Raw genomic sequence first — 13340 nt, forward strand, 5'->3', positions numbered from 1 at the left:
TTTTTGGGGAACATTAGGATGATAGTTGGTGGATTTATTTCCTACCAAGTGGTTTGGTTCTGTTTTTTATAATAAAAGATGGATAATTATATCTTTTTTTTGCTTTTAAATGCTGTTAAGTCTACTGCAAAGATAAATACTATAGATTTTTTTTTATATTAGGTATTATTATTTATCTAAGGAGTTTCCAACTTTGGTGAAGAGAGAAACAGAAATTGTCAGATATCGTTCACTTTTATAAAAAGAAGCCTATTTTTCCAAATTTTGAGAATTTCCTTCTGTGTCAGAGATCCTAATCAAGAGTAAGTAGACAGAATATCACCCCAAGTCTATTGATGCTATATAGTTTATAATGGGAAAAGTCAGCTATTAAAAAATAAGAGTGTTGACCAGTCATTACTTAGAATAGTTTCATATATATTCACTATACAGATGGGAAATAGCCAGTGACTTTGCTATTCTTGCTGGAGAATTCTAGGGCTTGGAAATCCACACAAGTTAAAATTGTTGAGGTTGAGAAACACTGGCATAAATTAATAATTCATCCTTCCTCTCACTTGCCTGCACACTTAAAATCTGAGACAGATTTATCAAAGCTGCTTATTCTTCACTATCTGTGATAATAGTCCTTGCACATCTTCACTTTTGGCCTTTCATTTTTTCTTCTCCTATTGGGCCAGCAAAAAAAAGAAGCAATGCATCACTTTTTTTCTGCCACGTCATACCCAAAGGATAATTAACTCTACTTTGTGTTTTCATAACAGTAATAAATTTTGTGGCCTTTCTCTCCATTATAATTATTCCTTTCTCTGAGCAGGTGAGATATTCTTTGAATATGTAAAGATTTGCTGCAAAGTTATAGCACTGGTCTAGCAATCCAAGTAGATTATAGGGGCTGCACAGCTATAAGTTGTTCTTTTTCTACTTTATGAGCAGTTGAATGACCTCTGCAACCAACACAATCCTATGAATATAGATAGTCTTTTACTTACAACAGTTCATTTAGTGACCTTTCAAAGTTACAACCGCACTGAAAAATGTGACTTATGACCATTTTTCACAGTTATGACCTTTGCAGCATCTCCATAATCATGTGATCAAAATTCAGATTCTTGGCAACTGGTTCCAATTTATGACCGTTGCTGTGTCTCAAAGTCATATGATCCCCTTTTGCAACCTTCTGACAAGCAAAGTTAATGGGGAAGCCAGATTCACTTAACAACTGAGTTACTAAGTTACCAACTGCAACGATTCGCTTATTAATTGTAGCAAGAAAGGTCATAAAATTGATAAAACTCACTTAACAAATATCTCACTTAACAACAGAAATTTTGGGCTCAATTGTGGTCAAGTCAAGGACTACTTGTATGCAGAAATCTGCCTTTCACAGAAGAGAATAAGGAGAAGAGCCTCTGACACCACAGTTTTTGGATGCGCTGTGTCTTCTTAATCATCATCATGCTAGCTCGAGACTGAACTAAGCAAGCAAGAAAAAGAAGTTCTGATTTAATATAATTTTTTTCTCAGTTTGCTCTCAGATAAACATATGAAGTACAGAATAATTTCTTATTATTTTCATTTTCTGCCACAAAAGCCGGTTGGCTTTATTTATCTCACAGGAAAAAAAATCATATCAGAAGCAAATACACTGATGCCCATAAAAGTATTTTTTTTTTAAAAAAATCCTTTTTAAGATGCTAACAAATTTACTTACAAACACCTATATTTATTATTTCATAAATAGGCGCAACAGCTTCCATAAAAAAGATTAAATACAGACACAGGATGAAGAAACAATAATACAGAGCAATATGTAAAGATTATAATTTAGCTGTTTCCAATCTGTTTCTGCATCTAATAAAATATCAAGAAAGCATTTGGCAGTTTTATACATAAGAGGATGTAAATGACATTTACTAACTGTTACACATAAAGTGATAAAAAAGCAGTTTTAGGCAGTACAAAATAAATGTGTTTGCTCTTTTCCCAATATCACTTTTTTCTTTGTATAATTAATGACACAAAGCCAATTTCTGTTTAATTAAAATCATTTGGGAATAATTTTCATCTTTCTTTTCAGAGTTTGAAAATATAGAACTATTAGTCAGTTGCTTAAAAATGAAGTAAAAATATGAATGTTTGCCAATTTAACCCCCTTTGTGAAATCAATAAACTGGAATGAGCCAGTTTCAAAGTACAATTAGCTACAAAAAAACATTCACATTTTATACTCTAGGAGAGTGAAACATAGATGCTATTTACAACTTGCTATGACTGCTACATAAAGCCATTTAAAAAGTCTTTAGTAGTTTCATATAAACACCCATTATGAAAACCAATGGAAAATCCAGGACTTTTATCCAAGACATCTACAGTTGCTAAGGCAGTTACTAGCGCAGCACTTCACAGCAGAAATGAAAACCAACAAAATCCAAATGGTCCAGGACTCCTTCTGTAAGGAAGGAAGAAAAGCAATGTCCATTTAAGAAAGGAGGGAGAAAAAGAAAGGAGGGGTGGAGGAACAAGACCTTTTTTTTCCCAGAGTGAATGACCCACCAGCAAAAATAGTCCTAAGTGCTTAGCGACTTATACGTTCTAAATAAAAGCAGAAGAGCCTCGACTGCATAAAGCAATCCATGATGAAAAGACTTTCCTGCATTTCTCAGCAAAAAGAAGAGATGCATTTCCAAAATATTTTCAGGTAAGATACAGCGCTTTGTCCCTCGGCATGGCCCTGTTGAAGAGAGGAGGAGGGAGAAAAAAGAAGTTAAGAGTCACATTAAAAAGCAAATGTAAGTGGGGACAAGTATTAATCTCTGAATCCATGCTGTGATTTTTTTTAAAGCTACTGAAACAGTCATACTGTATTTCATATTCTCATTAAACTCAGGTGAAGCTTTATTTTCACAGAGAGCACGTTGTTGAAAGAAAACCATGTTCTTTTGAAATTGGAGAAAAACCTGTGTGAAGAAACTCCAGAAAGGTTATTCTCTCAAATGTAATATTTATTCTGGTTCGGGATTTTTAAAACCTCTTTTCTTTATAGCACTTTGTGGTGGGAGGCCACAAATTAATAGTTCTTATAATTAGTATTGTGGTTGAGTAAAAATATAATCTTAGCAAATTCCCTTCAGTGAAATGCCCTGAAAATGAATGCTTTGTGAGAAGTGTACATGTGGGAGTCATAAATCCCAGTTGGATGGTAGGTCTGACATCATAAGTGAACAATTAGAGGAGCAAAAATACAGGCATGGAACTCTGCCTATGTAATAAGACATTGTACTTGCCATCTTCTACATGCTCTAAAGCAGGGGTGTCAAACTGCTGGCCCAAGGGCCGGATGCATCATTCGGAAGCCACACCCACCCTATTGCCGGCAATGGCAAAACCGTCCCAATATGTTGCGCGATGTCATGTGACATCGCGAGTTTGACATCTCTGCTCTAAAACCTCTTCTTGAGATTCAAGAAATTTTATAGATGGATATGAGGTTAAAATACATTTTGTACTGCAAAGAATAAACAAATGAACATAGGAAACCATCTGTAAGAGTAGAGTGCCTTGTGCTCATGGATAAGGCCCTTTGGCTCAACGAACAATTGGCTCATTCAGTGGAATTTATGCTTGCTTAACAAAATGTACCTATCAAATGAAGTAATCATAAGCTGTAAAAGTTCAGAAAGCAACAGCCTTACATGTAAGTTATAGTATCTCCCTTCTAAATTTGCCTGACACGTTCCCCAAGTTTGGCCACAGAGCAATGGCAGCCAAGACTCAAGATTGACTAGAGTTATTTAACAAAGATCTCTTTATACAAGTTAATGTGATTGTCCCTTCTCAGTCTAGAATTTTTCAAATTTAAATCTTAGTTGTAGTTTAAGATCCTCTCCCAAAACCTCTTTCTTTAATTGTGGCATATAAAATTGATCCTTCTGTTAGCTATGTTAACATTTCTGTTATCCTCTAGAATATATTTGTTGTATAAAAATGGAAACCATGCCTGAGTCCAGTTTTTGTTTTAAATGCTACTCAATGCCAGGTGGCATGCAGTGGCTGCTCACCCATTACTGCAGTAATCATTATTCCATTCCACGGTCTGTGCTGGGGGATTTCTGCATCCTGAACGAACATATTCCATTGCTTGGGTAACAACTTGTGCAGCTGTAGATGTTGGATTAATAATATTCTGGTAATCAGGCTGGAGAGTAAAACCCTAAAAACAAAAACAAAACAAACAAGGTTTAACTATGCAAGCTAACCTCTGAATTGAAAGGCTTAATAAAGTATCAAATTGTTCTTTGCCATTCTTAAACTTGCAGCAAAAAGAAAATAGATGGGCACTTGAGGCTTTTCAGACAATAATTTTAATTGGTTAAGACAAATGCCAGACAACAAATTGCAATCATGTAGAGAGAACGTTGAAACAAAGAACAAAGACATTTTAAAGCTTTGCAGAAAACCAAAAAACAGTGCATTCAACATGAGAAAATAAAAGAAAGGTCTGTTTGTTTCTTGGAAGCTCATATTTCAATTCAATCCAAGGATATTCTATTAGTTAATTCCAAGAATATGCAACAGAATCTTTTTGAAGGAGGCAGGCAGCAGGTGGCTGAGTGTTTTATTAGACTACACCTATTCACAATTATTGTTCTCAAACCCCTTTTATTTGGTTCAGTCACAAAAGGACCATCTGCTGCTTCCTTTATTTGCACTTCTTTCTCAACTACACAAAAAAATCAACTAAAGCTTTTTAACCGTTGTTAGACTAATGTAGCAAAAAAAAAAAAAACCTCAGCTCTTCCTGTCTATCCCCCCCTCGTTATTTACTGTTGTTTTCAACATGTTAAATGTTTTCCAAATCAGAAAGCTGATTATATTTTCAAGAACGTTTTATTGCCAAAAGGTCAGGAGACCTGCTTTAATGGGTATCATAATAGACCAACTGATGTACCACAGAAAACAGAACAGACCAGCCTAAAAAGAAACTTACCAAAGGCATCAGAGGATGATATATTAAGTAAATGTTTCATTTAACTGAGCAGCACAAATTTATCAGAAACTGCACTCTCTTCTCACTAGTTTATATTTGGCAAACAGAATAAACACCTAACTTAAATCAACAGGTTTCTAACTGACTATTCATGTTACTAGTACATGAGTAGCGCACAAGATGGTGTTCATTTAACAAGGTAAACTTTTGAAGCACTGTTTATTGTCAAGTAGGCCAAGATACAGAACTTATGAAGGATGAGGAAGGTTGGAGCCCTTAATTGCTGGAATATAAACTGCATCATATTCAATTCACTTAGTCTGTCAATGGAAGTTCTTACAGTATCTTCAGATTTATAGGCTCCTGTCAACTAATCTCAGGAATGGTTTAATACTATGATGGGGACAATGTTTAAATCCAGCCGCTCTGCAATTATTACTTTTTCTATATGGCAACTAAAATAAAAACATACAGCCTATATATAATGTGTGTGTGTGTGTGTGTATGTGTGTGTGTGTGTGTGTGCATAGAAAGGAGAAAGGGAAAGAGTAGTCACCTTTCTAAATGAATTCCTAATTTCCAAAGGGAAGACAGATTCACTTAATAACCATGTTACTAACTGAATTGTAATGATTCCTTAACTGTGAGTAGAAAGGTCATAAAATGGGGCAAAACTCACTTAAGAGCCAAACAAATACCTCAGGAAATCTTGATATTTTCTGTTCCAGTGAAAAATAATAATATTAAAAATGTGCTACTAATATGCTAATAATATTAGGAGTGGCCACAAAATGACTAAGCAAAAACAATGTATTTCTTTTACTATTGTATATAGCATATTTGGATGTAATTTGGGGTGTCAGATTTCTCTAAAACAGCTTTTTAAAATTTTATTCCATGACATTTCTTTTTAATAAGTAAGTCATATATGCTAATTTTTACCCTAGTTCTGTGATGTCTTGTTAAATTATGGAACACATAATACTTTCCTAATCTCCTATGCTACTCTTCCCTTAGGGTACTTTTTAAACTTTTCCACATGATAGCTGTTTCTTTTAACTGCCAAGTTAACTGCATTTAAATGTAGTGACATTACAATTCTTAAGACTGGATATCGTTTTAAATCTATAACATATGTTTTGCAACATTTCTTTCATGCTTAGATTTTCAAAAGGGAAGAAGTTATTTGCATGCATGAAAGGTTTTTTCATCATACATATATGTACACAGCCTCAGATTTATGAAAATAAGTACTTCTGATTCCCTTTTAGGTTTAGCTATACATGTATACATACAATATGGGTTTTGCAAGGAAGCAAACAGATCTAAATTATTATAAAGGCTGATAAAGATACATACAACCCATAAAACAAACAAACACTCACCTACCCTGCTCAAAGAGCATCTTCTACTTAATTCAAAGATACCACTAAGTTTTAAAATAAGTTTTAAAGCGCCCTGAAAAGTACAGGTAGTCTTCGACTTAAAACTGTTCATTTGGTGACTGTTCAAAGTTACAACGGCACTGAAAAAGTGACTTACGACCTTTTTTCACACTTATGACCATTGCAGATCCTCCTGATCATATGATCAAAATTTGGATGCTTGGCAACTGGTTCACATTTGTGACTGTGGCAGTGTCCCAGGGTCATGTGATCACCCTTTGTGACCTTCTGACAAGCAAAGTCAATGGGGACGACAGATTCACTTAATAACCATGTTACTAACTGAACAACTGCAATGATTCACTTAACAATTGTGAATAGAAAGGTCATAAAATGGGGCCAAACTTACTTAACAAATGTCTCACTTAACAACACAAAATTTTGGACTCAAAATGTGGTCATAAGTCAGTGACCAACTGTATTTCAAAAACATATTCTTCATTAGCAAAGTTTATGGAAAATGGGCATGTTTCAGCAAAATATTTCTTATGTTTGTATCCTATTTTTCTTTAGAAGGCCAAGATGATAGCCATAGGATTGCTTCTTCCTGTTTTCTCCTTTATAATCATCATAACAACTAAGTTAGGCTGAGAGAATGTGACTAGTTCTCAAAGCCCCCACTGATTTTCCATGGTAGGGATAGAATGAAATCTGGATCTCCCTCCTCCTCACTATTAATTTCTATTCCACCCAAATTCAGTACTTGGAAATAAATTTATTTAACACATATTCTTTTTTTAGCAACATATGCACACATCACAAAAATGCTACCAGGCTAGATAAAATGCTTTAGATAACATTTATATCTTTCTCTATTTTCCAAGGCAATCACTGCCTTAGCACTGTGGCTAACAAGTTATCAACAATGTAAGTGCTACAAAGACTTATTTAGTCATGGTTTTCTGCCTTACATATTTCCCTATCAGGAAATATAAAACTGGCTCAATCTATGCAGTTTTTTATAATATATTAGATATTTTAACAGAGAAGATTTCTTGTATTTTTTTAAGTGAAACTCTAATATTATATTAGTCATATAATTTATAAGTTGTCTTGGGAATACTCTAAAACGCAAGATATACATTTGAAACAAAACAGTAATAGTTTTCTTCAGGCAAACGTAACGTGGTAGAGCCACGTAACCCTGTTAAATGTAGCAAACGGCAGCATATTTGTCCTTTCGTTGTATGCATCAAAGAATGTTGAATACCTTTTAAAAACATTGTGCTATCTGATATACTAAGGCTAATATTTTGTTTAAAGAACGATAAATTAAAAAAAATATCCATATATCATAATTTATCCTGTCATTTCTGATTTGTATAATCCTGTATAAAATTAACTTAAGATATACAATTAAACTCCAGCGTAAAAAACTTCAAAAGAATTAAATGCATCAAGAAATCAAACGCATCCAATAAATTAATTGAATACTATGAGATGAAATAACTTCAATATCCAGCTCTATATTCATCAAGTTGTTATGCACAAAATATAATTTTAAATTTTTTTAAGATTAATGTGTATTTTCAATCAATATATCCATAAATGTATTCTTTGGTGTAAGACATCAATCTTCAACCTGTGACCTTTATAATTTTTTGAGCCTCTTCATATATGCACATTCAGTTTCCTTTCTTGATAATTATAATTCAGTAATGATTAACTGCATTTTAATAGTTATTAAAAGCAGATAAAGGCAAACAATCCATGTCAGTTCCATGAATGGCTTCATCAAATTCAAAGTTAAAATGAGAAAAAAAATATAACATAAGACAAGTTCCAAACAATTAGTTCATCTTATGAGATAGCTGTGAATCTGAAAGTCGGAGCTGTGAACACAGGAAGACCTTCAAGTCATATTCTGCACTTTAGAATAAATGTGTCAATATCCACAGCCAACACTGGAGTTGACTTGAGTTGTATTATTTATACAAAAACAGTATTTACATTTTTCAAAGGTTAAATTTTAACATGTTTTCTCCATTCCTATTATATCTTTCAAATACTGGATCAGGAGTTCCACTGCATTTCTGGTTAAACCTGAGGAACCCCATGGAATAGGGGTCTAGGCTATACTTTTCTCCACTAGAAATATTGAATGGAGGCAATCCTGGAAGAAGGAGAATAATCCTTCAAAAACTGGCATATGACTTCTCCAGTGGTTTCATATAGATTTTTAATAGCATGGCAGAGATAGCCTAACCACTGTGGTACCTCACACTATAGCAACCAGGAACAAAATTATTCTGTCCCCACAAGTACTGTCAATAACTAACCACTCAGGAAAGATTGAACCCACCATTGAACAATGCTCCTACTCCCAGTCCTTGTAGATGATATAAGAATCCATTGTCAATGATATTGAATGTTGCCAAGTGGTTTAATAGGACTGAAGAGCTATATTTCTTCCATCAATATACCAACAAAAGTCACCTGAATAACAAATACAATTTCTGTGCCATGTCAATGTTTCAATCCTGAAAGGAATCAAAATTCTTGTCCATATAATATCCTTGACAATGCAAATCCTATAATTTTCCTCAGTTACTTTTAATCAAATACCCTTTCTTTGGGGCACATGCACCACCACTTCATTCAAGGCAGCTAGAAAACTCAGATTGGTAATACACACCTCAGGAATCCAACTGGATCAACCCTTCCTCTCTCTTCAGTTTCCCAAAAGAGCAAGCACAGAATGAGTCAATCCCATATGTGGCAAAACTGATGCTGTAGAGAATTTTATCCCTTTTCTCAGACTACATAAGATAAAATGAATCCCAGATAACTGCAAAGATGTCTACTTGTCATCTCATTAAACTTTGCCCAAGTAGCATCAAACTCAATATGAATATGAATATTTTTTAGCATTTGGGTAGACAAGAAATGGAAAGAATAAAGTTTCCAAAGACACGAAAGCTCTAATAAATAATTTTTCTGCAGCAAATTTAATGAAGCAGTTATGAAAGAATTCTGGTGAATGCCGTGAATCAAATGCAAACCCTATGTATAGTGAATTCAAGGTTGAAATTTTGCACACTTATGAATGTAACTGGCTAGAAATTCTGTTCTGGACAATTTCTACCTGTCTCTTGTTTTGCTAATAGATTGATTTGGTATCAGACTATTTTTAGTGACTATGTCAAAACTTGCCCTCACGATAGTCTGCAAACATCATGGTTATCTCTTTCTTTCAGGATGCTTTGAACACCTTGGGCCAGCATCACTGAAGGTATACCAAAAATACTCCAAACCTGTTCCTATAAAGCAAATTCATATATAGGTACTCATATCAAGTCATTACAGAAGAAGTAAATATGGTCATAATAATGATTTCATATAGCTCTGTCATTGCCACCTTTCACCTTCATTTGGTGTTGAATCTTTTGAATTACCCAAAACTAACAGTACATCTTACAGAGGGTCACATCTCCATCCTTTCCCAACCAATACTGATAGAAGACAATATTTGTAGCTCAGGGTCAAACTGTGGGGTCCTTGGTGCTCTCTAAGCTTGATTGTTTTCTTGTAGATTATTCATTACAAAATTAGATATCATCATTATGTTTTAATAATAATTTATTTATTTAGGAAAATTGTATTGCCGCCTACTCACACATGGCAAGGCGGCTTACTTAAATAGAAAAACACCCTATAAATAAAATAATAAGAGAAAAAATAATAAAATGCATTTTCATCCACTTTTAGATGGATGGAGAAAGGGCTGATGTAATGACATTTCATGGAGGTGGGGTAAAAAAACTCAGTTTTTAAAAAGGATCTTTTTATTTCCAAAGGCTAAACAGTATTACTGTTTAGGGGTGTCAAACTGCCGGCCCATAGGCTGGACGCGTCATCGGGAAACCATGTCCACCTCATTGCCAGCAATGGCGAAAAAGCTCTGATATGTTGCGCAACATCACGTGACGTCGAGAGTTTGACATGTCTGCCCTAAGTAATCCTAAAATAAATAGTCTGCTTTCCAACTCTGATTATATTTTTAAAAAGATTTGGGATCCTTAAAAATTGTGATCTACAACCTTTGAGTTGCCAACTTCTATACTGGACAGCCATCTGTCCGAAATGGTGTAGGGTTTCCTGCCTGAGCAGGGGGTTGGACTCAATGACCTCCAAGGTCCCTTCCAACTTTATTATTATTATTAAGCAACGAGGATGGGATCTGTTCATTTCTTTTATTTTAGCACCTGCAGAAAACAACTGCATGACTGTGTTTGAAATGTCTGGTTTGAAATCTATATCTGTCTTGTTTTGTCTCATCTTGTCTGTGTGTCTGTGTGTCTGTCTACCTACCTACCAACCAACCAACCATCTTGGATTAGAAGATTTTTCACTTTGTATTTTTGTTCTTCTTTACTTTCGGTTATTGTCTTACTTTTATATTTTGTTATATTTTGAACAATAAACAAAGTATGTTATTTAATTAGTAATCTACTTTTCTGCTTCTGCTCGGGAAAGAATAAGCTGTAATCTGAATTTTTATCTAAGCAGATTTCCTTATTAATGAAGACTTTTCTTTTCTGCCGTTAATTGCAAAACAGTGGGATAATGAAAGAACATCCCAATATTTCAGTTTGTTAGATTTAATTTGACAATTTTTGTTGTTATAATAATGCTTATTAAAATTACATCACAAAGCTAATGGAAAAATATCAGAAATACACACTGAGAAAGTAGGGTTTCAAATGGTTATTTTACTTATTCTCAAAAGCAGCCCCTGAGAGGTCAAAGACAGTGGTAAATGTTATGCAATGTGCCACTCAAGATAAGATCAACAACCATTTTGTGTCATGCCTTGAATTTTAAGGTTCATTTTCTAGCTCCCAGTTGAAATAAAAATAGGGCACTTGATAAAGATTAATTTGACGTCAGATGGGACATTTGCTCTTTAATTAGATTTCTGTATCCCTACTTGGGGTTTTGTGTGGGCCTGTAGTAAGTGCAAAAAAGCCTCCAGCAAAACCTAAACTGTGACCCTCATCTTCCCACTTTACCGGGAACTAATTTCATTTCCTGCCTGTCTGGAGAGGTATTTTCAACAGGCATCTATGTTTTGTCTTTTCAACTGATTTATTCATCAATCTCAATGTGATGTTTTTTTAAACTCTTAAATTACATCCAAATTCTAAAGCATCTATTTATTACACAAGGAAATTGAAAATCTGTCTGTGTGATATCACACAAAGATTCCCCTTTAAGGTTATAAGGACAGTTGACAGATATTAATGATTTTTTTCCTTCTCCTAAATCACATTCAGAAAAACAATGTGAGGAGGAGTGAATAGTGGAAGTGGCTAAAAGTAATGAAATACAACCAAATATTTACTGAATTTTAAAACTGCAGACAAAACAAGCCAATATTTTCTTTAAAAGCTAGTGCATAATCATAGTGCTAAAGAAAAAATGTTATAAAAGAGTAGAAATGAATATATTTAAATCCATGCCCAGTTCTCCTAGGAATTAGATAATATAAGCAATCCTTGCCGTAGTTGAGCCATAATAAAATTCATGTTTGTGTGTTTGTCTGTTTGTGTGTATATTTGTGTAGGTATCTGTCTATCACTCAGCGATTATAGATTATAGAGAACCAGTTGTTCACATATTTAAATCCCACCACTGGTTATACTGCTTCTTTCACTTTCCTCTGGCTCAACTCTATTACTGCACTCAATCACCCAGTTTCTGCCCGTGCTCAATACCTTGATTTCCTAGTCTTATTAGGAAATTAGAACAGGTTACATATGATGTGGCTGCAATTGACTATATCCCAATCACAGGGAAATGATCATTCTCTTGACATGTCTCCATACATGAATCCACAACATTTTCTAATTTGCATTGCTAAACCTTACTAGGAATTATGGAACTCCTACTCAAAGTTGTTTGGAAGAGACAGACTGTTTTAATTAGCTGTTTATGATTACAAATATACACATGACATATTAAAATATCTCAATTGTACAAATCCAATGTTGAAAATAGGCAGTTTGACTTAGGGAGACAGGTAAGAAAATAAGCTGGCTCCTAGCCAGAATATCAATATTTTAGGAAGGAAAATAATCCCAAAATATTTGTATATTGCTTAAAAAACAAAGTATGGAGAGTGGACTAGAAGACCTCCAAGGTCCTTTCCAACTCTGTTATTTTATTAGCAGTAAGTTAGCCTGTGGATATTACAATGCAAGAATTATACTACAAATCAAAATGAAGTAGTTTTTGAACCACAGAATATTTTTGTTGTTTTAATGAAAACAATAACGTTTCATGGTTAAATAGGAATATCTAAGTTATAAAGAGTCATTAGCAGTGCAAATTGAGACATCCATATTTATGCAATCTACTTCTTAGGATTCATCAAATATTTACTTGAAAATAAAATGTATAAGATATACTTAAATTTATGACAACTACAAAGAAAATGCATAATAGTTTTTGTTTATGAATATTATAAGGAACTTAACTAGCTAGCTTTTTTTTTTTTTTTGCTAATGAATTTAGAAGAAAATAAGACCAATGAGAAACTTCAGTAAAGCAAACTCTCTAGGTGAAAAGGCAACATAATGGATTCATTTTAACCATATATAAGTTAAAGCACACTGGGAAAAAAATCTAAATCTTTGCGCTTATGAAAAAGGTTAGATAATTTTGGTATGTGCTAATTTAAAACATATGAATAACACATAGTACAAGGATCAGACTTACAAAACAGGAGACAACACATCTAAAAACTTATTTTCAGGCTATGATATAAATGGATGGCACTCCTATTGTACTCTATCAAATTAAATAATGCCATACTCTAACAGAACTAATAGTGCAACCCACTGTTCTCCATTACAATAAAGTAGTGAAAGCTCAGGATCTTCTATAATATTCCTACTTCTATG

At 33.9% G+C, this 13340-nt stretch overlaps 1 protein-coding gene across 2 annotated transcripts in view; it reads right to left on the reverse strand.

Moving 5' to 3' along the window:
• Positions 1–2697: 2697 nt before the first annotated feature.
• The window catches only part of TOX (thymocyte selection associated high mobility group box), a 131502-nt gene continuing 120859 nt past the window's right edge, over positions 2698–13340 (reverse strand). For both annotated transcript variants that reach the window (XM_039346581.1, XM_039346582.1), the window contains exons 8-9: positions 4062–4213; positions 2698–2734 (exon numbers count right to left, since the gene is read on the reverse strand). In XM_039346581.1, coding sequence (XP_039202515.1) covers positions 2698–2734; positions 4062–4213 — 189 coding nt within the window. The remainder of the gene's footprint in view (positions 2735–4061; positions 4214–13340) is intronic.

The sequence above is a fragment of the Crotalus tigris genome, unplaced genomic scaffold (genome assembly GCF_016545835.1).
Source record: "Crotalus tigris isolate CLP2741 ecotype Arizona unplaced genomic scaffold, ASM1654583v1 scf7180000018015.536803, whole genome shotgun sequence".
Lineage (NCBI taxonomy): Eukaryota > Metazoa > Chordata > Lepidosauria > Squamata > Viperidae > Crotalus > Crotalus tigris.